This window comes from Neovison vison, chromosome 8 (assembly GCF_020171115.1).
Source record: "Neovison vison isolate M4711 chromosome 8, ASM_NN_V1, whole genome shotgun sequence".
NCBI classification, from domain to species: Eukaryota; Metazoa; Chordata; class Mammalia; order Carnivora; family Mustelidae; genus Neogale; species Neogale vison.
In genome coordinates this window covers 91,214,530-91,241,734 of record NC_058098.1, presented here as the reverse complement: position 1 = coordinate 91,241,734, position 27,205 = coordinate 91,214,530, and the positions used below count along the sequence as shown (strand labels likewise).

Sequence of the window (27,205 nt, the reverse complement as noted above, 5' to 3'; positions counted from 1 at the left end):
CTCGGGAAACCCAGGTAAGGACCCTTTGTTTCTTTTGAAAACAAGCAGAGGTTAAAGGACAACATTTTCCTTAGAAGAAACCTGCTCCTGGGGCTGAATGCCAGGTCAGGGCCCTACCACAGTGCTCAATTTTGAATTGACCCTGAAATTGAGTCTGGGGTACACTGGGAGAGGAATTTAGATCCTGCTCAAAATAGTGATTCAAAGGGCATCACAAACTAGCATTAGGTCTGTGACTAGACACAGGAGTCAGCGGTCACTAGCAGCACCTTGAAGAATTCAAGATCTTTGCTCAGCAGCAGAAAACCCACACAATCCCCTGGGTGCTTTGCTGTTTTAAGCCAACAGGTGGAGAAAGCTAGGCTTTCTGGGCTGTTCACAGAAGCACACAGACGTAGTTTTCTCACTGCACAAAACTGGACTACATACTTTTCTTATCCCATCTGCATTGCAATGGTATCGGTGAGAGTATAGATTTCTCTTGTCTTTTAAAATCAATTTTACATAAAAATATGCATGTGCCTATATTTACACACATCTATAGTTAAGTACAATTGTCAAAGTCTTAAAGGCTGGGGTTTCTATCTTTGCCCATCCCCTCCCCCCAACAACCCTCATAGAAAGGTTTTTCATTTTTCTTTAAAAAACCCTAAACAACCAAAAAGACTTTATAGCTCTGAACAGTCACGCTGGTGGATCAGTGAATGAGAGAACAGGTTGGCAAATCAGGGCTGCTGATAGCCGCGTGGGGAAGGGGAGTAGCTGCCTCGTGCTGAGTTTGCTGGTCCTGAAGGTTACAGTTTTGGTCAGAGAGAGGCCTGGCTGCCATGCCGATTCGGTCCACCTCGAGCTTTTGCAAAGTAAGGTCTAACCCTGGTGTCAGTTTATCACAAGTGCATTAAAAATATATCCATTTCCACATTATATATGCAGTCAAATTGAAAAGGACCAGACAAACAGTGCAAAGGTCAAATAATTACTGTTTTATATTGGGACAGTACATTTCAGATTTCAACCAAAAGACAAAAATGCAGTTTAACTTAAACACAGAAAATAACGGCATCTCTCAGATGCCTTATTTCTAAATCGAACAAATACACAAATTCTGTTCCCTTCCCTCCCCCAAAGCAAGCCCACCAGCTTTGCCCAAAGTCTTGAGTTTTCGATGCCATTTGGCATCCAGCATCTTGGCCTTGTGACGGGCTTCAATGTAGCAATTAAAATGCTTGAGAGGTCTAGCGAATGGCATTCGAAAGGGACCTCAAAGTGCAGATACATCTTTTCAAACATGTTACAGGCTGAGCTGGCTCTTTGAACACTATCACTCTGCTTAAATTCAGGAAGCAGGCTTTAAAAATGCGAAAGGCATACAAGTTGTATTTCAGTGCAAATCTTCAGCTGGTCATTGGAAAAGATTCAAAAAAAAAAAAAATCCTTTGTGTCACCTACCCCTCCCCCCCCCCACAAAAGCTGAAATTCAGGAAAAAAAAAAAAAAAACCGGAACAAAACAAAAACAGAAGTACAGATGACTTTGGAATCATTTAAAGAATCGACTATTTCCAATTAAAAATTTTAATACATTAGAATCATTAAAATGAAAGAACAAAAGTAATCTTGCTATTGTTTAGACCACTCTAATGAATGAGCTTCCGCGTGGAGCGCATTTGAACTCTGAGTCATGTAGAAGTTGGAGGCGCTGGAGGCGAGGCGAGGCTGGGGGGCCAGAGACCACAGGCAGTGGGGGCTCAGGGCGGCCACCCGCCTGCCGCTGCTTCAGCCGTGGAGCCCTTAGGTTGCAGTGCGTCTGTGGATTTTAGGAATGTTCTTGTCACTTTGTGACACACACTCTGTTTCAGCATCACAGGTTTTACAAATGGTTCAAATTCAATGAAAAAGATTTGCCAGAGGCTGAAAACCTCGACCTCAAAAATATGAATGCAAAAATATTAAGGGGAATGAACCAATTTTGTAGATACCTACATACAAAGTTTCTAGAACATCTATAAAAGCACAAAGTCATAAGAATTTGTTTTCCATTACATTAGTTTATATAAAATGAATAAATAGTATTTATAGATTTAATGTGTCTTATGTACATATACATGTGCTCTGTTTTAGCTTAAATAAAAATGCTACAAAGTGGGAGACCACTTGAGGGAGAAATCATAACCAAAAAGAAAGATCAGCCTTTTAAACTAGCAACCCCAGAAGCCTCCATAAAGAAGTTTCTGGGTGTATCCAAAAATAAGGAGAGGAATTCTAATAACACTGTACCATCCCCTCCTGTTCACCTGCAACACAGGGTAGAAATGTGGACTTTTCCTTTCACTGATGATGGACACTAGCTCAGCTAGTGCCAAAGCTCAGTTATTGCTGAAAGTTAAATAGGAAAATAGATTAGAGTTGGACCCAATGTCACTTATTTTGGGGTGAAAAAAAGGCATAATCACTTTGTGTTAAGTGGGAAATGGAGATCTCGTTTATCTCTGAGGTAGGAAAAAAAAATGTTCCAGAGACAAGTAGCATAACAAACTTTGAGGGGAAAACGTGCCTTGGGATAGCAGTACGCAGCGCAGTCCCAAGAACATCGCACACAAAGAGATTGTACCGTCTTGTTTGTGACAACAAACGCTGCTGGAGCTTGCATGAGCTGTGCGACCCCAAAGACGTGCTCTAGCACAGTGTCCACTTCCAGGCGAAAACTACTGCTCCCATCCACACGCGGCTGGGTTGGGGGGTGGGGTGAGCAGGGGGAGCGGGTGAAGGGTTTGTTTTCTGGAGGTGTTCCTGACTCCTCACTGGGGTGAGGTCCACGGTGAAGTGCTCTTAAATGCCGCTTCCAAAGCTTACTTTGGAGTTCTGAGATCAGGATCTCAACTTTAAAAAAAGTTTGTTTCCTTCCATTTCCTAAGCACAAGACACATTCGGACATTCCTGCTAGGTGAGTAACATAGCCAGAAAACTTTAAGACAGGTATGCTAGACTACCCGGGGACAGTAAATAAGGTGGGGGAGAGTGCTGGGTGGTCAAAGTTGCTTATTCGGTCTGAGAATTCTTGGGTGCTTCAGAGTGATTGGAATGTACAGTCTGGCAGACGGATTTTTATGCAGAGAAAGAGAAACTAGTGGATGCAATCAGAAACCCACCATCCTAAGCACTTCCTGGAAAACGTTTACAGAGCTGGTTCTGGTACAGGTGGTACACGGAGGCTGACGTGCAAGGGGACTGTGGTTGGGTCTGATACGCTACCTAATCCGTTCGGCCGGCAGAGCCCTCCGGGAGGCAGCCGCGGCGACCCCGCGCTCTCAGAGGCCCAGACACATCTTGTGATTGTCCTGGAGCTTTATTCTCTTCATGCTGGAGCTGGAGTAGCCCTCGTCACTGCCCAGGCTCTGCATGCTGCCCCGCTCGTCCGAGTCGCTCACGCTGCTGCTGCTCCAGTCCAAGTCGCCCGTGAGATAGTCTGTGCTTTCAACGTCCACGTCGATCTCTTCTGCGGGAAGGACAAGAAACACGGGTGGATGCACGCCACAGGATGCTCAGGCCCAACCGCCAAGCCAGCCCCGCCAGGCCCTGCACTGGAGCCCCAGCCGGAGTGCGAGGAGGTAAGAGGGACTCGTCACAGGGGGTCCAGTGATTGGACATCGCGACAGCTCAAGGGGGCCAGGTCTCTGTTCCTCCCTGGTGTGGCCTCTGGGGACAGACACACACACACACACACACACACACACACACACACACGGCAGGTGCTCACCCCTGTCAGAGTCCGAGCGCTCCGAGGAGACCGTGGAGCCGATGCTGTCCATCCGTATCCTCTCGATGCCCAGCTTCTCCAGCTGCCGCTTCAGGTGCCGCTGCTCTCGCTGAAGCTGGTCTATTTGGTGAATGGCTTTTCTGTCACAATCTTCAAGTTTCTGCAAGTCAAATGGGGAGCTGTTGGAGCCCGCAGGCCAACTTCCAAATGGGCAAGGACTCTGCATCTTGCCTTCGAGCCCCCTGACAGGCCGGTTTTCCTCAGAAGCCCTTCGGTGTCTCTCGTCTGACTTCTCCCAGGGCAGGATGGGGGCCGCCTGCCTTTGGCTATGCTCTGCGGCACCAACCTCGCTGTGGCTACCTGCACAGTCACAGGTAGGGATCTGGGGCCTGAGCTCGGCCCCTCTAATGCTGGGGAAGAGCTAGCAGCCCCCCAGGTCTATGGGGAACACCCTGAGCACCGCTCTCTGAACTACAGCACGCCTCGGGCTGGGAGCTGTGACACGGCCGTGCAGAAGGAGGGTTCGTCAGCTCCGTGTTCTAATGATATCAACACCTGAGTTATTCCAGATCTCAATTAACTTCTGTTCAGTAGCAGGAAACAGTCTTTGCAAGTCCTGATTCCAAACTGTCCAACACAAGAGCTTAAATGCATTTCCAAAGACCACTTGTTTTTATGAATCTGTTTAACTGTGGTTATGTTGCTCTAGACAGAGGTTCTTTTTCCCTCCAGAATTGTCATGAAGGCAGGTCACTAACCATAATTAAGGAGACATTTGTCCAACAGTGACTAAAGGGTTATTGCTAAACAGCGAGTTCTGGCTGTGGCTTGCGGCAGTCTGACTACCACTTTACTCTCTCACCTTTTGCTCTTCAAGCTACGTGCTACACACGGACTGTTTCAGACCCTCTGGGAGGTGCTAGGGATACAAGGTGAGCATAAAGACCTCGTCCCCTCCTCCGACAATGGAGACAACCAAACAGTCACACAAACCATGGTCAGATGACAACTGTGATAAGCGCTAAGAGAGAGAAAGATATCCAATAATAGCTCAACTGTCGCAGGAAGGACGTAAGCAGGTCAAGAAAGGCTTCCCTGAGCTAGTGATACCGGTGTTGAGATCTAAAGGATGACAAGAAGTTAACTAGGTGAAGAAAGGAGGAGAAAACATACCAACCAGAGGGAACAGCACGTACGAAGGCCCTGTGGTTAGAGAGCATGACAAGTGCAAGGGCCTGAAAGGGCACAGGGCCCAAGATGCCACTGTACAGGCAGGTAAGGGCCAGGTCGTGCAGCCTGGGGCAGGCCTGCTGACAGTCTGCCCTGAGCCACTGAAGAATTTTAAACAGGGTGACATGCTGACTTGGGCTTTGGAAGGATTACTCTTGGGAAGCACAGAGCTTAGCTCAGAGGCAGCTAGAGGAATACAGGGAGGCCTCTGAGGAGTGCACTGCAGTAGATGGTAGGGTGAAATGGGAGTTAGCCTCTGAAATATTTAGGTCTTGGAGAGGACTCAGATATGGCTAACAGAGCAAGGGATAGCAAGGCTGACCCTGAGTTTTTGGCTTAATCAAACGGACAATTAGAGGGCCCTTTAACAGCTGCTACACAAGGGTGAGAAATACTGAGTTGGGTTCTGGACATGTTTGGTTTGGGATGACTGAGATCATCAAAGAGGCAGACTAGGGGCGCCTGGGTGGCTCAGTGGGTTAAGCCGCTGCCTTCGGCTCAGGTCATGATCTCAGGGTCCTGGGATCGAGTCCCGCATCGGGCTCTCTGCTCAGCAGGGAGCCTGCTTCCCTCTCTCTCTCTCTGACAGCCTCTCTGTCTACTGTGGTCTCTCTCTGTCAAATAAATAAATAAAATCTTTAAAAAAAAAAAAAAAAGAGGCAGGCTGGAGGATGATACACATTTGCTACCCCTCATCAACAGACAAATCCTTAATGGACAGGTAAAGCTAAAAACGAATCCCAAGGATCTTCTTACCTTTATGTGCAATTTGGCTTTTGTCAATAAACTCAATGTAGTGTGTCGGTTCGATTCCGGCCCAAGCGGAACCAGCCCCTTCAACTTTTCCAGGCACAAGCGAAGATGGGCCCGCCTAAAAAAACAAGGTCACAGTAGCATTGAGAATCTCACAGTGCGCCAGAAGGCCCTCTGGAAAAACAAGTTCTAAAAGAGTAGGAAGTTGCCCAGGCCCAGGCCCAACACCACCAATGACGTCTGGTCAAACAAACATCTTTGGACATTGGACAACTCTGGTGAAAGCCACAGAGAAGCCCAAACTGGGGTTTTCTCATCTCTTTATAATACAGGTGTGTTAGGGAAGGGACTAAGATCTACTCTTATTAGGCATATTTGTCAGGTTATCTCCGAGTTTCTGGGTTTGAATGTAACCGACAGCACATGCCAGGGTTTGAATCCTTTCAACCCATACTTCTTCTTTTCCCATTCATGGGCCACTAGAACTCGAGCACTGCTGTATGTAGCATTAACACACATGAATGGCCTGTGTGGTTACTCATTACAGCTTGCTTTAGAATAGCAAAGATAAAATCCACTTAAGTCACTAACATTGAGACCTGGTTAAAAAAATTATTGTGTAGCTATCCGGCGGAATACTATACAGCTATGAAAAGAACCAGAATGTGCTCTACTTACTACCAGGAAAGAACTCTCAGATACACTGTGAAATGAAGAAAAGCAAGATGCCATACCATGCATACAACATGCTATCTCTGGACAAAACAGAGGAAAAGTAATTATGTTTTTTCTATAGACATAAAATCTTGAACAGTAAGTAAGAAACTAATCTAACAGCAAGGAGAGAGAAGTCAGGGAAGAGGTGGGAATAAGGTAATATTCACTGAATGACTTATATCTTTTGGCTTTTCAACTATGTAAACTGTTCAAAAAGTACATTAAAGAAAATAAGGGGCGCCTGGGTGGCTCAGTGGGTTGAGCCTCTGCCTTCAGCTCGGGTTGTGATCTCAGTCCTGGAATCAAGCCCCGCATTGGGCTCTCTGCTCAGTGGGGAGCCTGCTTCCCCCTCTCTCTCTGCCTGCCTCTCTGCCTACTTGTGATCTCTGCCTGTCAAATAAATGAATCTTTTAAAAAGAGCAAGCACATCATAAGCATTGCTACACTACACAGCCATGCAGAACAGCTAGAGATAACCACATGTGGGCCCTGGAGGGGGCCCAGAGGCACAGTGGGACAGAGCGGGAAGGGATAAAGCCCGGGGGAGGCAGAAGCTCCAGTGAGCTCCTCAAGAGAGGATCTTTAGTCACCGACCGGAGTCCCTAAAGTTTTGGAAATTAACACTTCATTTCTTTGTGCTTTATTCGGGAACCTAGCAGATCCAGAGAGTGGGAGAAACACCCAGGACTCAGAGTTTTTGCCTCAGCCTACCACATCCTAAAAGCCTTCACAGGCCATTCCAACCCATTGTGATTCCTCCACTTTCTGAGTACTTCCTGGTTTATACTAGTCAAGGGGACGTTCACTGTTCTGCTGGGATCATTTGTTATTTGCTACTTAACCACTCATTCATTGCAAACTCCTCAGAAGATTGGATTGCTGCTTAATCACTGCTGAGTTACTATGGTGCCTCCCCCTCCCACTTCCTTAATAAATGTCTGCTGAGTGAGTTGCGTCACTATTCAACTAGACCATAAGTTTCCAGAGGACACAGTCCATCTCTCCTCCACCTCTGCTTCAACAGTGCTCCGGCTCCTGGGCTTTTAGATACATGCCCACAGCCCACACACAACCACCCAGAGCTGAGTTCCTGGGAGCCTGGGAGGCTACCAGCTGAACTGGGAGACAACCTTAAAGCTTAATTTGCTCCCCTTACCACTTAAAATTTTTGACCGTATTAGCAAAAGTTAAAATGGCTTCTTCAGCCAGTCCTCTACCGGTTGCTCCAAGAGGTCCATATGTATGATAACAACCAAGGAAGCCCCTTCAAACCCTTCATACCAAGACTTCGGGATGTTCCTCCCAAGGTAGACCTAACAAACGGTACATTAGACATCCTGATGAGCCCGTGTCTCATCTGCTTCCAAGCCTCCTTCCTTGTCTAGCTCTCAGAGGAGCTGTCCTAGACTCTCCGAGGGCCCTTGAAGCCTGGAAAGATTTGAAGAGCACAGCATCTGCTCTTGAGCTAGGAAGATTTAATGGCCCTTTGATAAGACTTTGATAAGACTTCCACTTGCCCTGAAACCCTGTCCGTGTGGAATGGCCACAAGCAAAGGGTCCCATTTACAGGTATGCTCAACCTACCACTGCAGGAGGGAAAAAGCAAAGCAGAACCTGTGTGTAAAATGGACCTATTCACCTTGGATGATAACATTCAAGAAGAGTCATGAAAACAGATCATATAAGAAACACCATGAGAAGGTAAAGTCAATTATACAGTTATCCAAATTATTTCTCCCAAAGTTTACAAACAAACTGTCAAGTGAGGAAAAAAAGTTCAAAAATTAGATGTAGACATTTTTCAGTTTGTTACCTGCAAAGACAGCATGATTCAGAACAGAGTCCTATTAGTCATTTTATGATGTGGGTTTATTGCAAATATGAGTATGTAAATTTTTTAGGAAGTTTGTCTACTGATAAAAATATAATAAAGTCATCTTTCCATGCATCGTCATTTCTAGTTCTATAGGGAGTCTAGCCCAGAAAAGTATAATTCTCACTACCCAAATGTGGGTTTTTCCAAAGAACACTTCAAGTTGTGAAACTAGAAATAAGCCATTTGACTAATTCAAGCTAAGGATAATACGTGTACATTGAGTGTGCTTTTTTGGCCTGGTTCTATGAAAATAAGACCAGAACTTTTCCTATAATTTTGTTGAGATCCAAAGCCAACTTCTGTTCTTGGTAGTGCCTGCCTTGGCCTCCTCAAGTGCCCAATGGCTTCCCTGCCCACTTGCCTGCAGACATCCCCAGGCTGGCACCTGGGCCAACCACAGGGGAGGGGTGAGGTCTACGGAGTGGGCTCAGTTCTGTCATGTAATAGTGAAATTTGACTCCTAAACCAGATAAACAAGCCAACAGACCCCTCTGTAAAAGCTGCCCTTGAGGCTCCTCAACCCTGAGACAACACGGGCATGCCACACCCGGGATCTGGAACCCTTCAGCCGGCCTCGAGAGCACCCAGGAATCACGAGATCTAGAGCAAGTAACACAAGCACCTGCCTCAGCTCTTCCACCCCAGTCCGGACAACTCCCCTGGCCAGGGCTGTGGTCCTCAAGGAGGGGGATCAGGATCCCGTTTTGAACCAGGTCTACCTCCCCCTTGGGGAACCAGCAGAGGTTCTGCCACTCATACTTAACAGGAAGCTACTCCATACCCCAGTCTGCTCCCCACTGAGACCTCCTCTTCTGTCCCATCTTCTTCAGCCAGTCCTCTACCGGTTGCCAAGAGCTGCCTCCCAGCTCCTTGCCCCCAGGAGAAGAGGGTTGTGCCGAGTCCTGGCTCCCTCCTGCTCCCAGCTGCCTCTTCTGTTTGTGAAGATCCAACTGCTTTGTTCCCAGGTCATAAACTTTGACAAACTTCATGTGCTGACTCTTCAGAAATACCGCTTTAATTATTCTGAAGGGACAGATACACCTTTGGTCTACAGTGGCATAAAGAGAGCAATCTTTGATCTGAGCTATAATCAGTAAGGCTCAGAATCCAGTGTGCCCTGTGACTAGGGAGAACTAAACTAGATACAAACTACAGTTTTTCTTAAGATTTTGAAAAGGATCTCAAATTCTAGTTTTGTTTTTAGTTCTTTTAATAGTCACCATACAACCAAATGCCAGCATCGTATGTAAGAGCAAAGGTTTGGGACCTTGGCTTTGCCACTGACTTCCTGGGTGACCTTGAGCTAATCCCTTCACTCCACGTGGCACCAACTTCCTCGGCAGCAGACAGGAACACCATGCCTGACAGCACCGGTATATTAACTGGGACAAGGTATGGAAGTCCCTGGCCAGAGTCTGACAGGAGTGTTCGCTATGTGGTAGCAGTTATTCTTTCAATTCTAGCTTCTTCTGTAGACCAAAAATTACAGGGAACAAACAGATTTGGATAGCACTATAATATTCCTCTGAAAATCAAAAGGGGACTCAAAGTGTCTCACTAGGTAGACAGAGGCTATCTGGTAAAAATCCAAGTCTTCCTTAAAGTAAACACTTGCAACCTATTTTCTATGGCAATACAGATCTTGCTTATGCTAAAGATACTATTTTTACATAAAAAAAAACAAGGACAGTGAAGGAGACCATCAACAAAAGCAACCTACTGAAGGGGAGGAGATATTTGCAAATGCCATATCCAATAAAGGGTTAGGACCCAAAATATATAAAGAGCTGATATAACACCACCCAAAAAATATAATCAAATTAAAAATGGGGAGAAGACACGAATGGACATTTCTCCAAAGAAGACCTACAGATGGCCAAAAGACATATGAAAAGGTGCTTGACCTCACTCATCACCACCTCGTATCTCAGAATGGCTAAAATAAAAAACACAACAAGTGGGGGCAAAGACATGGAGAAAAAGGAACCCTCTTACACTGCTGGTGGAAATGCAAACTGGTGCAGCCACTGTGGAAAAGTGTGGAGGTTCTTCAAAAAGTTAAAAATAGAGCTACCCTATGATCCAGCAATCGCACTACCGGAGCAAACAACTAAACACTAATTCAAAACAACTTATCAACAACAGCATTCTCTCCAACAGCCCAAGTATGGCAGCAGCTCAAGTGTCTATGGACAGATGAACGGATAAGGAAGATGCGGTATAAATATACACACGACACAGTATTATTCTACCCTAAGAATGAAATCTTCCTTTGCAACGGTGTGGATGGAGCTAGAAGAGTATAATGCTAAGTGAAATGAGTCAAAGACAGACAAATACTGTATGATTTCACTCACATGTGGAGTTTAAACAAAACAAACGAGCAAAGGCAAAAAAGAGGCAAACCAAGAACCAGTCTCTTAACTAGAGAGAACCAACCTACAGTTACCAGAGGGGAGGCGGGTGGGGGAGGAGGGAAACCAGCAAGGGGCATTAAGGAGGGCACTTGGGACGGATACTGGACAATGTGTGGAAGTGCTGAATCAGTCATATTGTACACCTGAACCTAATTATTACACTATGTTAACTATACTGGAATTTAAAAAATTCAAAAACTCAGCAAGGATCTTATAAAGCTAATGCATGCAAAAGAAAAAAACTTCTTGGCGACACGTCATGTAGTGTTGGGTAGAAGGGAGCCCAAGGCTGGGGCGGGGGGCGCTGAAGAGCACCTGACCCTCCCTGCTCCCGCTGCCCTTCAACAGCCCAAAGAAAATACAGCTGCAAATACTGACCTTGGAAAGCCAAGCACATCTCTGGGTGTGCTGTCTATAGCCAAAGCACCTACAATCTCTCTCAAACAACAGCAAGAAGAAAGGAGAGCATATTTAAGAATGAACTTAAAACAGTTTTGGAAGGAAACTATAAAACGTTGCTGAGATACATAAGAAAATCTGAGTAAATGGAAAAAAGCGGCACCCTCCTAGATATGAAAAGCAAAGAAGCCAATGTTGCCCAAGTCTGTCCACAAATTAAACCTAGTTCCAGGAAAAAAAAAAATCCTAAGTGTTCTTCTTAATGCTGGGACTCATGTAGAGTTTAAAGAATCTACAGGAGTCTAAACTCCATCTAGAACAACACACGTATAAGGGATTGCCAGATTTTTGAAAAAGAAGAATGAGGAGGAATGTGCTATACCAGATACTAAATTGTATTATAAAGCTTTAATAATTAAAAAATAAAGGAACTGGGACACCTGGGTGGCTCAGTTGGTTGGACGACTGCCTTCGGCTCAGGTCATGATCCTGGAGTCCCGGGATCGAGTCCCACATTGGACTCCCGGCTCCATGGGGAGTCTGCTTCTCTCTCTGACCTTCTCCTCTCTCATGCTCTCTCTCACTGTCTCGCTCTCAAATAAATGAATAAAATCTTAAAAAAAAAAAAGAATATTCTAAAAAAAATAATAATAAAAAAATAAAGGAATGGGCAGACAAATCAAGTGAACAGAATAAGAAATTCCCAGAAACAGACTGAAGATATAGGTATGAATTTAACATACAACAGAGGTAACACTGCAAATCCTTGGGAAAGGAATGAATTATTGAGAAAATAGAGAAGTAGGGAGACGGACATCAAAATAAATTCCAAATATATTAAAGATTTAAATATAAAATATTTATATTTCATATTTAGCACACTGTTGTCTGTTTGATAGCACATTGTTGTCCATTTTCCTTAAATCTTGTCAGCCATGAATTATGGAAAACTAAATACCCAAGTGAAAGGAAGTCATTAATGAGACGGTTCTGGGCTGCTTGAGGCACTACCACATACCAGAGCTTGGGCACTGACAGAAGGCACCCGGGCCAGCCAGTGTGCTCTTAAGACAGTTCTGAATGGCTCAGTCGGTTAAGCGTCTGCCTTTGGCTCAGGTCATCATCCCAGGGTCCTGGGATCAAGGCCCAAATCGGGCTCCCTGCTCAGCGGAGAGCCTGCTTCTCCTTCTCCCTCTGCCTGCTGCTCTGCCTACTTGCACTTTCTCTGTCAAAATAAATAAATAAGATCTAAAAAAGAAAGTTCTGAAAGCTTCTCACTTTATTTCTGCCCCCAGACTTAAGCTCCCTCTAGTCTATCCATGTCTCTCTCCCTTTCAGGCCAACAGATTTGTCAACTGGGGAATAAACTGGGAAAAGAGTAAGATCAGAAGTAGACTGTGTCGGGGGTATAGCTCAATGGCAGAGCATTTGACTGCAGAAGTAGACTGTGCCATCTGATAGTGCTCCTGAATTTGCTAGGTTACCCAAAAAGTTCTTCCTGAACTTTTTGGTCAGGAGTGGGAATGGTATCCAACAGGGCATATGTGCGGGTCTGCGTGGTAAGGGAGGACTACTGTCAGAGATTTTGTTTTTTAAACTGAAGGTCTAACTGAATGCTTTCCTTTCATAGTCAAGTATAGGACAGGACAAAGAATTAGAAGGTGACAACAGAGCGTACAGGATGGCAGCCAGTGAAGGGGGTAGATAAGTAAGCTCACAGGTAGAAATATGGAAACATACACTTGACTCTTTCATTCATTTACTCCAACTACATTTCCCAAGGAGGATTACTGTGTACTGATACTTTCACAGGTGCTTGGATACAATGCTCAGTTAGATCAAGTCCCTGCCTTGGTGCTTCTTAAAATTTAGTTGGACAACAAAAGTAAACAAATTATTGAAGAATTATTGATCTGAACTACCTTCAGGCTATTACAAATAGCAGCTCTCACCAAAAGTTCTAGAACAGGCTCCCTTTGCCCTCTATAAAGCCTATTCTTTCTTTTCCCTCACCCATATCTAGACTTACAAGGTGTCAAGCTTCCATAGAACATCAGAACCTGGTTTTTTCCCTTTCCAAATAGATCACATTCATGTCTTCATTCATTCACACACAGACTTCCTACATAGCCAACTGTTCTTTCATTACCAAATAATGGGAAAGATCAAGACTTTCATTTCATGTTAATCCACTGGAGCCCAGAAAGAACAATGTATCTGCAGTTGCTGATCTGAGAGTAGAATCTGGTATCTTAGGCAATCCATGTCCCTTCTCTTTGGGAAAAGCCCTACCTAACAAAGATACACGGTACCTCACTGAGTACTACTTTTCATTAAAACTGGGCTTTATGGGGCGCCCTGGGTGGCTCAGTGGGTTAAAGCCTCTGCCTTCCGCTCAGGTCATGGTCTCAGGGTCCTGGGATCGAGCCCCACATCAGGCTCTCTGCTCGGCGGGGAGCCTGCTTCCTCCTCTCTCTGCCTGCCTCTCTGCCTACTTGTGATCTCTCTCTCTGTCAAATAAATAAATAGATGTCTTAAAAAAAAAAAAACTGGGCTTCATATTCTTCACCAAAGGAAAAAAAGCAAACAATAAACAATAGCTGATTTAACTGTAAAGTTTCACCATCTTATTTCCTAGCTTTGTATGGGCACAGATTTAGCCAATTAAATAGCTTCATAAATTCTACAGGATAAATGGAGGTTTAATAAAAATTTCAGATATGCGGGGCGCCTGGATGGCTCAGTGGGTTAAGCCGCTGCCTTCGGCTCAGGTCATGATCTCAGGGTCCTGGGATCAAGTTCCTCGTCGGGCTCTCTGCTCAGCAGGGAGCCTGCTTCCTCCCCTCTCTCTGCCTGCCTCTCTGCCTACTTGTGATCTCTCTGTCAAATAAATAAATAAAATCTTAAAAAAAAAATTTCAGATATGCTACATATGAGCTGTATAGTGAGAAAAAAAGGTTTAGTATAGAATAAGAAGAAACAAATCATCTCATGGGGTCAAAAATTACTCCCTAAAAGTGATTACAGGTCACAAGAGATCCTTCCTCCAGTTTTGGGGTTAAGAACAGAGCCTTACCTGGTCAAACAAAAGGTCCGGGTGAAGACTACAAGTCATGCTTTGAGGGGAAAAAAAGGACTATCCTCCTTTCCCAAAAATGATCCCTTTATAAATAATTGCCAGATGCATCACTACTACCAACTTAATTAGAACCTAGGAAGGTTTTGAAGATTTTTGATAATTGTGATAAGGAATCTTTATAAAAGATACAGAGATAGTTTTATATGCTAGCAGTATGGGAACAGGTCACTTGATGAACAGGGCATAAACAGCAATTCACGGTGGCTACATTTTGAAGTTATAAGATCACTTCTCCACTAAAAGTATGAAATACATAGTATATTCATTAATATGTCCTTTCCAGAGACCAGTTTTTAAAATGGATACAATACATATCATGGCTAGTACCTGCTAGCTTTCTCACCCTTTGACTATTAATGCTTATGACAAAAAGTCAGGCAGTGCCCCCAATGCTCCAGCGGGGACTGGAAATTAGTTGAATAAGCAGCATAGGTCTTTTCTCCAAGTTCTTCCAAGGGCAGATGCCATCTATCCAAGAGGTATAGTCCAAGGAAAACAGATTCTAGAGGTACAAATCTGGGTGTTCTACCTTCAATGTAGGCCAGATTTGCACACTGATAACTACATCCCTTCTTTGTAATAGCCAGGCCATGCCCTTAGCCCCATGTGGCAACAAAGCAATGCAGATTCGTTACAACACTCTAGAGTGAAATCTGAATGTGGTCAAGAAAGTTCAGAAACAGTAGGAGTGGCGCAATGCCTACCACAACTTGGGCCCGATGCAAATGTTACACCCCTACCCTCTTCCGATAGGAGGAGCTTGGCCATTTGGAAAGTGGAAATAATGATAGGGACCTGCAATCAATTAGAATATCCTGCCAGAAGAGACCTGATCGCAGGGGTTTCTCATTCCAGACCAGAGGCTACTGAAATACTGTTAGACCAAATGAAAATAATAGCTTAGATCAGGCTGCTGAGTCCTCCCCACAGAGCGCACACAAAAATCTTTTGTCATGGGGTCAGAAGACTCTAGCAGAGGTAATCTCTCTAGACCAGCTAGCTGCCTAATTCCAGCAAGGCCTGCATATGTACCATTCCAGAAAAACGAGTGCCTATAATTAAAGAAGATTCCAGAGCCTTCTTTTGAAAAAAAGTCCAACCTAGCACCTGACTCCTGACCCACTGACTACAGCTTATATGCAGTCAGTGTCCATTTGCTAAAGTGCTATTGAAAGGCATTGAGACCAGAGGAATTCCCAGAAAACAGATGAATTATTATCAACAAAGCCATATAACAACAACAAGATTCAAAATTTTCCTATATTCCAATAAGAGTTAATTAGTAATTACAATGGGAATACAATAGTGATTTAAAAATTGGGGTGCCTGGGTGGCTCAGTGAGTTAAAGCCTCTGCCTTTGGCTCAGGTCATGATCCCAGAGTCCTGGGATGGAGCCCCACATAGGGTTCTCTGCTCAGCAGGGAGCCTGCTTCCTCCCCTCTCTCTGCCTGCCTCTCTGCCTACTTGTGATCTCTGTCAAATAAATAAATAAAATCTTAAAATTTATATATATATATGTGTGTGTGTGTATGTATGTGTATATGTGTGTGTATGTCTGAATACCTCTTAAAAGAAATATGCAAGATGTACAGGGAAACACTGTAAAACTTCAGAGAGAAAATGGATCTGAATAAATGAAGTCACATACCAAATCCTGGATGGAAAGAGCTAATACGTGAACATCAACTTTTATTTATTTATTTATTTTAAAAGATTTTATTTATTTCACAGACAGAGATCACAAGCAGGCAGAGAGGCAGGCAGAGAGCGAGGAGGAAGCAGGCTTCCTGCTGAGCAGAGAGCCCAACGTGGGACGGATCCCAGAACCTGGAGATCATGACCTGAGCCGAAGGCAGAGGCTTTAACCCACTGAGCCACCCAGGCACCCCATGAACATGAACTTTTAAAAGGTTCATTTATACTAAAATTATTAGATTTTGATTTTGAAAGTCCCAAAAGGATTTGGATGTTGTGGAGATGGGCTGACCATACAATTCATAGGGAAAAATAAACTAGTGAAAACAGCTAACAACATGGTAAAATAAAAAAAAGAAAGAAAAGGAGAAGGGAGTAGGGATTTGCTTTACCAGATCTCGAAGTTCATGGTAAAACCTCAATGACTGAAACAATATTCACTGGCAGAGGAAGAGTAGAGCAGATGATCAGCGGAACAGGAGAACCAGTCTAGAAACGGACTCAGCCACAAACATGAATTTAGTATACAATAGAGGCAGCAAGTTCAGACAGTGAGAGAAAATGGATTCTGTTAAACGAAATGATAAACTGGACAATAATATGATACTCAAAGGGGCAATCTCTTTCATATATATTCTTCACATATAAAATCTTTTCAAAGTAAGGGGAAAAAGAATGCCCAAGTAGAAAATTGGGCAACGGTTATTAACAGGCAGCATAAACACAAAAAGGTAAGAAAATGATTTGACTATGCTAGTGATGTAAGAAATGCAAATTGAAACAAGTTGTCTGTTTTTACTTTTTATGTATCAACTTCATAAAGGTCTTAAATTATAATATCACCTTGTGAAGGTGTAAGGAAAATACAGCCGATAACCTGCCGGTGGGCAATCAGCAGTCACATCGAAAACCCTAACAATGTGTCTATCATTATTTCCACAACTGTAAGTTTACCTTAAGGATATAATTATGGTGGACAGTGGTTTATCTGCGACATAGTTTAAGGAAGTACTGTGTGTATTAGCCAAATACAGGAAAGAACCTAAAGCAGGGGACTGGTTATATGAGTTACCGCCCATCTGTAGGAGGGAACACGGGCATTATCTAAAAGTAATGTTAGAGGAGACTTGACACTGGAAAATATTCATAATGTAGCTTGAAAAGAAGATAGATATCATTTACTGCGGGATCCCATGTTGATTTAAAAAAAAAAGGCATGCACAAAACCTAGATGGGTGCAGAACTTAGTAGGAATATTAGCAGCTGTTACTACTGCAAGACGTAGGACAGGCGATTTTTATATTTTTTGTGCTTTTTGGAACTTCCCAATTTTCTACCCTAAACTAAATATATATTTTTAACAATTTTACTTATTATGAGAGAGAGAGAGAGGCAGAGGCCGAGGGTGAAGCAGGCTCCCCACAGGGAGCCCGATGTGGGGCTCGATCCCAGGACCCCAGGATCATGACCTGAGCCGAAGGCAGATGCTTAACTATCTGAGCCACCCAGGCGCACCCTAAACTATATTTTTAAGTCATTTTCCAAAAGCAATTTTGGCGATACACTTCAAAGTTCCACTGCTGTCTTCTGGCAGCTAGAATTATGGATGATTTAAATTGTTCTTAGACTCTCTATAGTTCTCAAAATTTTCGGTAAGGTTGTTTTTTTTTTTCTGTGTTTTTTTTTTTTTTTTTTAAAGATTACATTTATTTGAGAGAGAGAGAGCAAATGTGAGAAAGATCACAGAGGGAGAGAGAGAAGCAGACTTGCCCCTGAGTGGAGAGCCTCAGATGGGACTCCATTCCAGGACCCCAGGATCACGACCCGAGCTGCAGACAGATGCTTAACTGATGAGCCTCCCAGGTGTCCCTGTAAGATTAGTTTTAAAAAGAAAAACCATGGGCACCTGGGTGGCTCAGTGGGTTAAAGCCCCTGCCTTCGGCTCAGGTCATGATCCCAGAGTCCTGGAATCAAGCCCCATGTCGGGCTCTCTGCTCAGCAGGGAGTCTGCTTCCTCTCTCTCTCTCTCTCTCTGCCTGCCTCTCTGCCTACTTGTGACCTCTTTCTCTGTTAAATAAATTTAAAAAAAAAATCTTTAAAAAGAAAAACCATACACTCAAAAGTGTTTCCTGAGGAGGCCGGATCCACAAGGCCTAGTCACAATTCCGGGAAGCACCAGTGGAGTGACAGCCGCTCCCATCTAAACTGATAAACTGAACCCTCCACCCCGGGAGCATGGGCTTCATCGGATTCTGTATTCCCAGCACCTTAGGACCCAGCATCTTCAGCCCTCCAGAATGCCTCATCTAGAGAACGGAAAATACAAGCCTTCTAGAATGGTGGAGTGGGGTATTTTCCTACCAACACCAAGGATAGTGAAGTGGTATTGTTGAGTATATTGTCCTCATAGTGGAGTCCTGATGAAGACCAATTACTCAGAATCTCTAAAGTGCCACAGAAAAGGATTCTGTTTAAAAATCGAACCCAAGCATAATCAACTCTGCAGTATCAAGAAGGAAAACAAATTCCCATTGTTGAAAGCTCTTTTCCTAAGGTTTTTTTTTTTTTTTTAAGAGTCATGTCAATCTTTTTATGTGATGTTTTAAGGTAAAAAATAGCTGAAGTGCACATGCACTTGGCAAAGCAGGGTTCTCTTATGGGCACCAACTACTAAAACCAGGAGACGACCACAGTGGCTGCTCGGCCGTCTTCAAAACCGAAGATTCTTAAGCATCTACACTCATATGGGGAGAAAAACGGAGCAATTTTAAGTTCCTCTCCTGGACTGCAGCAACCAATGTTTGGTTAAATTAAGAAATTTGAGTCTTTACTTCCTTCTTTTCTGTTCACATGCTCTGGACTAGAGAAAGAATTATCAAGACCTTAAAAGACCGAATTCCAAAAAAGAAAGGACAGTAAGGAAACTAGATAACTCTTCAGCAGGACTGGTCACAGGGAAGCTGGGTGAATTAGAAGCAGCTTGCTCAGTGGGGGCTCCAAATCTCGTTTTCTAGATTCTTTGCCTCCACAGCCTCTCATGTATACCTCAATCTGAGCACCTAGTGTGTTCATTGAGATGGTCTCTCCGTCTTTCCCATTAGACAGACTACACTTCTCACGGGTGGGGATCATGCTGATCTAATACCCCCAGTGTGAACTCATTTAATACCTAATACTGAGCACAAGTTCTGGAGACACTGTAGGCAAAAAATAAACACGGCTGAATGGCTAAAAAGTAAAACTGACATTGTGTGGCATTCTTGCATAGGTAAAAAGCATAAAGCAGTGGTAAGTGCAAGAGCCCTTACCCAAAGGGGTAAAATTTTCGTAACAAAATGACTGTCTAATGGAATAATAAAAAAGTAAATGCCTAAGTAAGGTGGGGGAGGAGAACTAGAAGACTTTTAAGCAGAAAGAGTCCCAGTTTACTCAGTTCACCCCCAAGGCAGAAAGCTGAGAACCCAAAGATGAGAAAGAGAGGCCACATCTGACTACCTTTCCACCTTAAAAGATACTTTTGAGTTCCCAATTCATGAGCCGGAAATCCCTAAAGCATAAAGGAAGCTCTGACTTCAAACACAGTCCCAATCACAGAATAATTAAAAGGGAAGAAGAGGGATGGGAGCACGTGTGCAGTGAGGCACACACAGAATTCTTTAGCGGAGTCACGCTACGGGTTCACCCTGTTCCAACATTCTCCTTTCCAGTAAGTCGGGTCTGCCCTTTCCCAGTGGAACGGGTCATTCAGATCCTGACTTTCAGAGGCAAGCTCCCTCTTCAAAGAAGGTTTGCATGAAATAACCATATGTATTTGCAGAACCATCACTACCCATCATCATCTCGCTCACGCAGAGCACCGAGAAAGCCACTCAGTCTGAACGGGTAGCCTGTATTTCAAATTGATGGGCGCTCGGAGACCAGAATGAAGCTTGTTCAATGGTTCTCAGCCCTGGCAGCACATGAGAATCACCTGGGGAGCTTTTAAAAAAAATACTAGAGCAGAGTCTCAACCCAAACCAATTAAAGCAGAATTGCTAGGGGTGAGGTCTGAGCATTGGTTTCTTTCTTTCCTTTTTTAAAGCCCCGGAAGGAATGACTATTAATTCTCCCTCCCACCCCAGCATAGTAAAAGTGGTTATTTCTTTTTTTAAGTCTTTATTAGAGATAAAAGATTTGCTTTAAAATACTCCACGGAGAGGGATAGTTTTGATTATCTAAGATTGACAAAATGATAATGATGGTTGAAGCTGGGTAATGGATACACAGAACTCGATTACATTATTTGTTCTCATATATTTGAAGATTTCTAGAAGTTCTTTTATAAAATTGGCAGAAATAAAATCTGTTCCTTCTCCCCAAGTGAATAAATGTAATTTAATACAAAAATATTTTTAAGAAAACATTAAAATAAAAACTTCGCAAGTGACTAATAAGTACAACCAGAGTCAAGATCCACTAGGCTACATCGTGAAGGAGGGGCAAACCAAATTTAAAAACTAAAGATTCAAACAATCAAGAAGAGGCAATCCAGGTGAGAGAGATCAACTCAGGCTCAGCCAGATGGATCCCAGGGAGGGTGGCAGGCCTCCACTAGTGAATCACCATCTCCAATTTGTGCTATGCATATATTTGCCTGAATTTTGAGAATCTTTATTCTCAAGTAAACTGTAAATACACACACATATGTATGTATATTTATATATATCTGGGTGTGTACACGATTTAAGGCAGAACTACCAATTATATTCAGCAGCATGTCATTTTTTTAAAAAACACTATTTGTGGAAACATGGCTCATGACCTAAAATGCTTTGGCCTGTGAAACAGTCACCCAGGAAGGCACTCCTTAGGAGAAGCAGGTGGCAAGAGTGAGGGGTGGGGGGTGTGGTTTCTGGAACCTTGCAAGCCCTTCGTCTACCTAAGTGATTTAGGGGCAGCGCTGCTCAGACGACCGACTAGAGGAAACTCATCTATCAGGTGTTGCTTGTGGGAAGAACCAAGAAAAAACAGTCAAGTCTCCAATATCAGAGGACATATCAAAGAGACCCCCATCCCACCCCCAAAACCCCAACTCACCTATTCTTCTCCATTTCATTGTGAGTTGATCTGAAAGAAGGAACAGTAAGAAAAGAGTGAGATTCTTCTGGTCTTAAACGACTGCTTCAACACCAATACAGTTATTTTAACTTCTTTCTCTCCAGAGTTGGCAGGAGAGAAAACAGAAAGGGAAGGAAAACGCAGTGGGCTCTGCTACACAAATCAGTTCCTTTGAGGAGTTAGATAAACGTAAATGTGTAAAATAGAGTTCAAGGACAAGTGGCCAACTTAAGAGGCGTGCAATCCCTGGTGGAAATGTAATCCATTTTAAGAAAGGAAATAAAAGGGGCCTATTTATACAAAGAGAAAAACAGCTGTGCCATGTGATGTGAATTCGGGTTCTAGAACAGTGAAGAAGCTTTCTTCAGGCTGAGGGTAGAAGAGTGGTGGTGTCACCCCCGAATCCTGCAGTTTTTCTAGGTGAGTAGATACACCAAATTTTTATGCTAAGTTTCTTAACAATAGAATACAATTTTAAGTGGATAAAAATAATCCCTCATCCCTCCATCTTTCTAGTCCCTGACGTAATTATCTGATCATGTCCACCCTCCTGAAAAACGCTACTGGTGAACAGCTCCCAGAGGATTTCGGGAAGGGGCTTCTAAAACTGAGCTCCACATGAAGACGATACGGATTGGTTTAAAGCCACGGTGAGGGTGAAATGTGAAGTCTAGCTTTGCCACTGACTGGTACTGTAGAAGAAACAAAATCCTTTACCATCTTGTCCTTGATTAACCCCTCTGTAAAATGGGAGTAAAAATTAGTGTCAATTATCTACTCAACACACATAGATCAATGAGGTAGCAACTGTAAAAGTGATTAGAGAGCCTTGGACGAAAGCTGTGGTGGATGTGAAATCCTGTTATTAAAGTGTTTATAGCTGACCCTGAATATAAGGCCTGGTCTAAGAATTTACAGACAGGTTTCCACAGAAGTCACAGGAAGCCAGTCAATATGGCCACTACAGTGTCCTCCTCACACAACTCCTCCCTAATTATAAATTTGAGGAACCTCCCAGCGTTATAAAGGAGCTGAATCTTGACTTTTTTTCATGGAAATTCTCTGGAATCTAAACAGTTCAGGAGATAGCGCCCTGGCTCAGGCCAGAACCTTCTGGGCCTACAGAGAAATTCTCACGGTAATCACAGAGAAACAGAACCTCTGTGAATGCTCCACCACTCATTTATACCGGGGAGGCAATCACACCCAAGTTCATTCACACCAGAGAAGGCTGGTGGGGTGTGTGTAGGGGTTTGTAGTCTCAGAATGAGACATTTCCAATCCAGCAATAAAACTTGTCTTCCCACAAGGCTCCTGGGACACCAATTTTTATTAATGAGGAAAACTGAGAAAATAATGACAGTATTTTAAGTTTTAGAGTATTTGTTTTCTAGGTAAAGGACCTCAAAATTGGTTACTGTAAAAGCTTTATATTGATTCGCTTGGTTTTCCCTTAGCCTTCTTCAGTTACATTTTTCTGAAGATTTACTTCCTGCAATGGCTGGCAGGATATCACAGTTAACAAGCTGGGCCCGCAATACAAACCTTTGGCTTTAAAGCATGTGGCATTTTAGTTTTAACAGGGAGTAACAAGTTCAAAGTCTGACAGATTTTTTAAATGCATGAAAGTATATGACAGCAGTTGGTCAGGATTTCCCTATTTAATTGTAGGCAAGGACCATCCCAGGAAGGTGGTGGAGGAGAGAAGGCTGGGTATTTGAAAGCGTATCATCTCTGATTACAGAGAATAGCATGCAGGGCACTCTTAGCAAAAATTTCTGGATTCTTTGAAGCTACATACAAGAAAAATTCTGAATCCCCAAGATAAACTTTTTAACAAATTCCGTAGGAAGGACAACTCCTTCTAGACTTTGAACAGTTTTGGAAACTACAGATCTTATCTGATTACTTAAGAGTCTTGAACACAGGGATCTAGGTGCCTCAGTCAGTTGAGTGTCTGCCTTTGGCTCAGGTCATGATCTTGGAGTCACAGGACGGAGTCTCACATCGGGCTCCCTGCTCCGTGGGGAGTCTGCTGCTCCCTCTGAACCTACCCCCCCCATGCTCTAACTCTCTCTCTCAAATAAATAAATAAAATCTTAAAAGTACTGAACACATTATGATTTTTACAAGGGGACTTACATCTAATGTCACCATTTAAAAATATATTCTTACAAGGGGCACCTGGGTGGCTGAATCAGTTAACATCTGACTCTTGATCTCAGTTCAGGTCTTGGTCTCAGGGTTGTGAGTTCAAGCCCCACACTGAGCTCCACGCTGGGCGTGGAGCCTACTTAAAAAAGAATATATATTTGCTCACAAAAATATATTGCTCACAAAAAGATAACTAAGCCAAACTACAGAGTGTATGAGAATGGGGAAAGTTCTTGGGTTCAAAAAGAGTCTCCATGTCAGCTCAGCTATATACCCCAGTTGCAGAGAAGAGCTAGGAGGCAGGTCCTGAACTTCCCGTTTCATGAGTGCCAAAGCCTGCTCTACAGTTTAACAAAACAGACCTTTAAAAACAACTCTGGATTTCAATTCTAAATGATTAGTAATTCATTTCAAAAATCAGTAGGAAAGAAAAAAAGATTTCACTCCCTGTATTCCAGTAGTTCTCTGGATGATTCTGAAGCGATCAATATTCAAACTTCATTTTTGTTTTTTTAAACAAGCAACTAGAGAAACTGGATTAAAATCTGCATTTTTAGTTCCCAAGAAGTTGGATATGTGGCTAAATCTTATTTATTTTTTTAATGTCCAAGTAAAAGTAGTCCCCTGACTCTACAACCAAAGAGCACAGCACTTGAACCTGAATTAACAAGAATAAACTATTATCTGGTGGTTATGTAAACCAGCAGTAATCTCGCCATCGCCCTTACCTCAGTGCAAAATCCTGACCATACATGGCCTTGGAGAGAAGTCTAATTCAAATCAAAGGGGTCAAACTGCATTCTCTGGGGCGATATCTCACTGCTAAGGTAAGGGTCATTTCCTTACCTGATCACATTTAAACAAAACAACCTACTCTTGCTTCATGTTTGCTTGGTGCCATCTCCAGGTTTAATTAAGGTCTCTCTCAGAGATCCTTGAACCACTGAGGATATAATGGTCAAGAACATGGGAAACTGTGATAGCCTCCGGTCTGTAACCATGGAAAGAAAACCAAACCCATTAACAGAAGACAGCTTTTCCAAAACTCAGTAGTTATAGCTATTTCTTCCATAATAGCACTGGATACTAAAGAGAAAGAATCTGTTTCTTGGCTTGCAGTTCTCAACTATCATTATTTTTCTTTCCTAATCACCTTTGAGGACCAGCCTGCTTCTCTTTCAATATCCCTTTCTCTTCCTCTCCCCACCACTGAACCTCTTCCAACTTTCCTATGAAACTTAGGGAAAAATAAAGTGCTAAAGATTAAGCCTTGACGAGCAGAGTGGACAATTCCTTCCAAATCATGAGTGGACAAGAATAAAAGTAACAAATGGAGTACCCTTTTCAGGAAAAATAAACAAAAAGGCTTCAAAGTTCTTCCAAACAAAATTCAAAGAATACTGTAACAAAATGCAACATAGCTAAATTGTTTTATCCCACTGCATAATGCAAGTCAATATTAACATTCTTCTTATAGGCCCTTAATATTAACATTCTTCTTATAGGCCCCACACACAGATCTATTAGCTACCACCTTCAGGTAATGTGAAACATGGGAGGAAAAGGAAAAGCCACGAGGTTGTTAATTACCAGGTTCATCCCTCAGGTGCCTTCTTATTCAAGAGCTTAGCACATGTGTGCAGCTCACATCCTGTGGTTCTACCAACACTAAGTACAATGGGATGAGTCAAGGACAGAAGCAGCAGTAAGAGCAAGTGAGTTTTAGGTTTAAATGGGACCTCCTGGCTTTTAGTGGTCTGTATTATGCCACAGAGGCTAACCAAATACAGTTACTTGCAGCCAGGAATAAGGATTCTAAGTCAGTGATGAAAATGTGAATGACTATTGGAATGAAAGGAACAGATTTCCTAGCTAACTTATATTTTAAGGGCAAAGAAGGGAAAAAGGGGAAAGTAACATTAATAGAGTACATCATAGGTAGCATGAACTATACTCAGGGTTTTATATACTCAGGGTTTTAATGTGATTTCACTGATCATTAACCACATACTTCCCAGTGAAATTCACAGATTTTAAGAACTAGAAGGCTAACATAAAAGGGTTGTGGCATATTAATATTTTAATATTAATTTTCCATCACCAAAAAGGCAGGTCTTAACCTCCATCATTCCTCTTTGCCACTGTAAACAGATTTAACAGTTTATGAGACAAACTACTGCATTTTATTTACATGTCAAATATGAAATCTTACCACCTACACTAAATTGGATACTTTAGCATGTTTATAAAATCTTCACTAAGAAAAGTAAAAGAAATGGATAATGTCCAGCATTTTCAAGTATAAAAAAAACCTGCCTTTAATCTGATTTCTGAAGGCAACATATTGTCATTGTTCCTAATCTCACTGGAAGTTTCCATAGATTTTTGTTCTAAAAGGGAAGAAAAGCAAAATAAAGTTTAAAAGTTCATAAAGAAATGTAAAACACGGGGCGCCTGGGTGGCTCAGTGGGTTAAGCCGCTGCCTTCGGCTTGGGTCATGATCTCAGGGTCCTGGGATGGAGTCCCGCATCGGGCTCTCTGCTCGGCGGGGAGCCTGCTTCCTCCTCTCTCTCTGCCTGCCTCTCTGCCTACTTGTAATCTCTCTCTGTCAAATAAATAAATAAAATCTTTAAAAAAAAAAAAGAAATGTAAAACACTTCCATTTCTCTCTTCTGTCTCAACTCAAACAGAAGGGCTCCTTCCTCCAATGGCTTAAGACCATGTGTGCCTGACTGAATCATGATTGCTACTTAATGTATTTACTGGGTTATAATCACAACAGACAACTTCCATTCTGCAGTTTGTATCATCTGCAGTGTAATCTAAAAGAGAAAGAGAAATATTTACCAAATTACCTGCTACTGCTGTTACTCTTCTTGGATTTGTTCCTCCGTTTTAAGGCATCTCTGTCCTTGTTATTGTATGGTAACATGGAGGCATAACCATGTTCAGCTTCTAGAAAACCGAAGGATCCAGTTAATGAATGAGCCTAGAACATTCAATACTCTCTCCCCTCTACAGTATTTCCTTTTTAAATTTTATTTTTCATTAAAAGAATATTGTGTTAAGAAACAAACGATGCAAGGTGGAATTCTTAGAACAATGATTTTTTTTTTTAAAATTGTGTGAATACCCTCAGTTCGGAGCAGGTGTAAGAAGCATTCCAGCTGCTCATTGTTGAGAAAGACACAGCAAGTCGCTGAGCTCATGGAGCTTGGGTTCCCCACTGGCAACGTCCAGCAGGTTGGCGTGCTTTAAGTGGGACCAGCCTCGGGCGAAGGTGCGGGGCAAACACCCGGAACCCAGAGGGCGGGGAAGGGGGCGCGCAGGGGAATCGCTGCTCCTCCAGCTGGGAGACGGGGCGCCGGGCCCACTTGGGGGCCGCTCCGGACAAGCCCCCGTGGGGTAAACCAAGGGGCTGGCCGAGAGGATCCCAGGCACCCCATTTGCTTTGCGGTGGGGGGGCAGCGCTCGGGACTCCGGAGGCAGCGGCCCCTTTCCCCACCCTCATTCATTGCCTTTGGGGCAGCAGCGGCCTCCCTTCGGACCGCGCGTGGGGAGAGCTGGAGGGGTTGGGAGCGCTCGCGGTCGCGGTCTCTGCGCCTCCAACCACCCCCAGAGCGGCTGGGCGCCCCTACCCCGCGGCCGGGTCCCCCAGAGCCCCCGGCCCCGGCTCGGGATGGACCCCTCCCGTCCCCGTGCACCTCTCTCCCGCCGCTCCAGGTAGTCAGCCGCCTCCAGCAGCATCTGGATGTTCATCCGAACCGCCGCCGCCATTCTGCACCGGGGGCCGGAGCCACGGGACCAACCCCCACTGCCCACGGGCTCGCCGCCGCCGCCGGACACCCGCGCCCTGCTGTGGACCCCGCAGAGCAGGGTTGAGAGAGCCTCTCTGCGGACCACGCTCGCCGGAAGCGGCGAAGGGGGTCCGGTGAGCTGGGCACCGCCGACACCGTGACAGAACCCGAAGAA

At 43.7% G+C, this 27,205-nt stretch overlaps 1 protein-coding gene across 1 annotated transcript; it reads right to left on the bottom strand.

Moving 5' to 3' along the window:
• Window positions 1-1,460: 1,460 nt before the first annotated feature.
• Window positions 1,461-27,205, bottom strand: MXD1 (MAX dimerization protein 1). The gene is made up of 6 exons (XM_044261311.1): window positions 26,938-27,205; window positions 26,089-26,188; window positions 21,059-21,088; window positions 5,742-5,856; window positions 3,756-3,915; window positions 1,461-3,494 (listed from the first exon to the last, which is right to left on the bottom strand). Exons 1-6 carry the CDS (start codon window positions 27,008-27,010, stop codon window positions 3,307-3,309), a joined length of 666 nt encoding a protein of 221 aa, XP_044117246.1. The 5' UTR covers window positions 27,011-27,205; the 3' UTR covers window positions 1,461-3,306.

Coding starts and splice junctions, on each gene's coding strand:
- MXD1 (XM_044261311.1), bottom strand. CDS start 27,010: ATGGCGGCGGCGGTTCGGATGAACATCCAGATGCTGCTGGAGGCGGCT. Junction 21,089..26,088: donor AAGAGTAACAGCAGTAGCAG/GTAATTTGGTAA, acceptor TCCTTCTTTCAG/ATCAACTCACAATGAAATGG. Junction 5,857..21,058: donor AATGAAATGGAGAAGAATAG/GTGAGTTGGGGT, acceptor TTGTTTTTTTAG/GCGGGCCCATCTTCGCTTGT.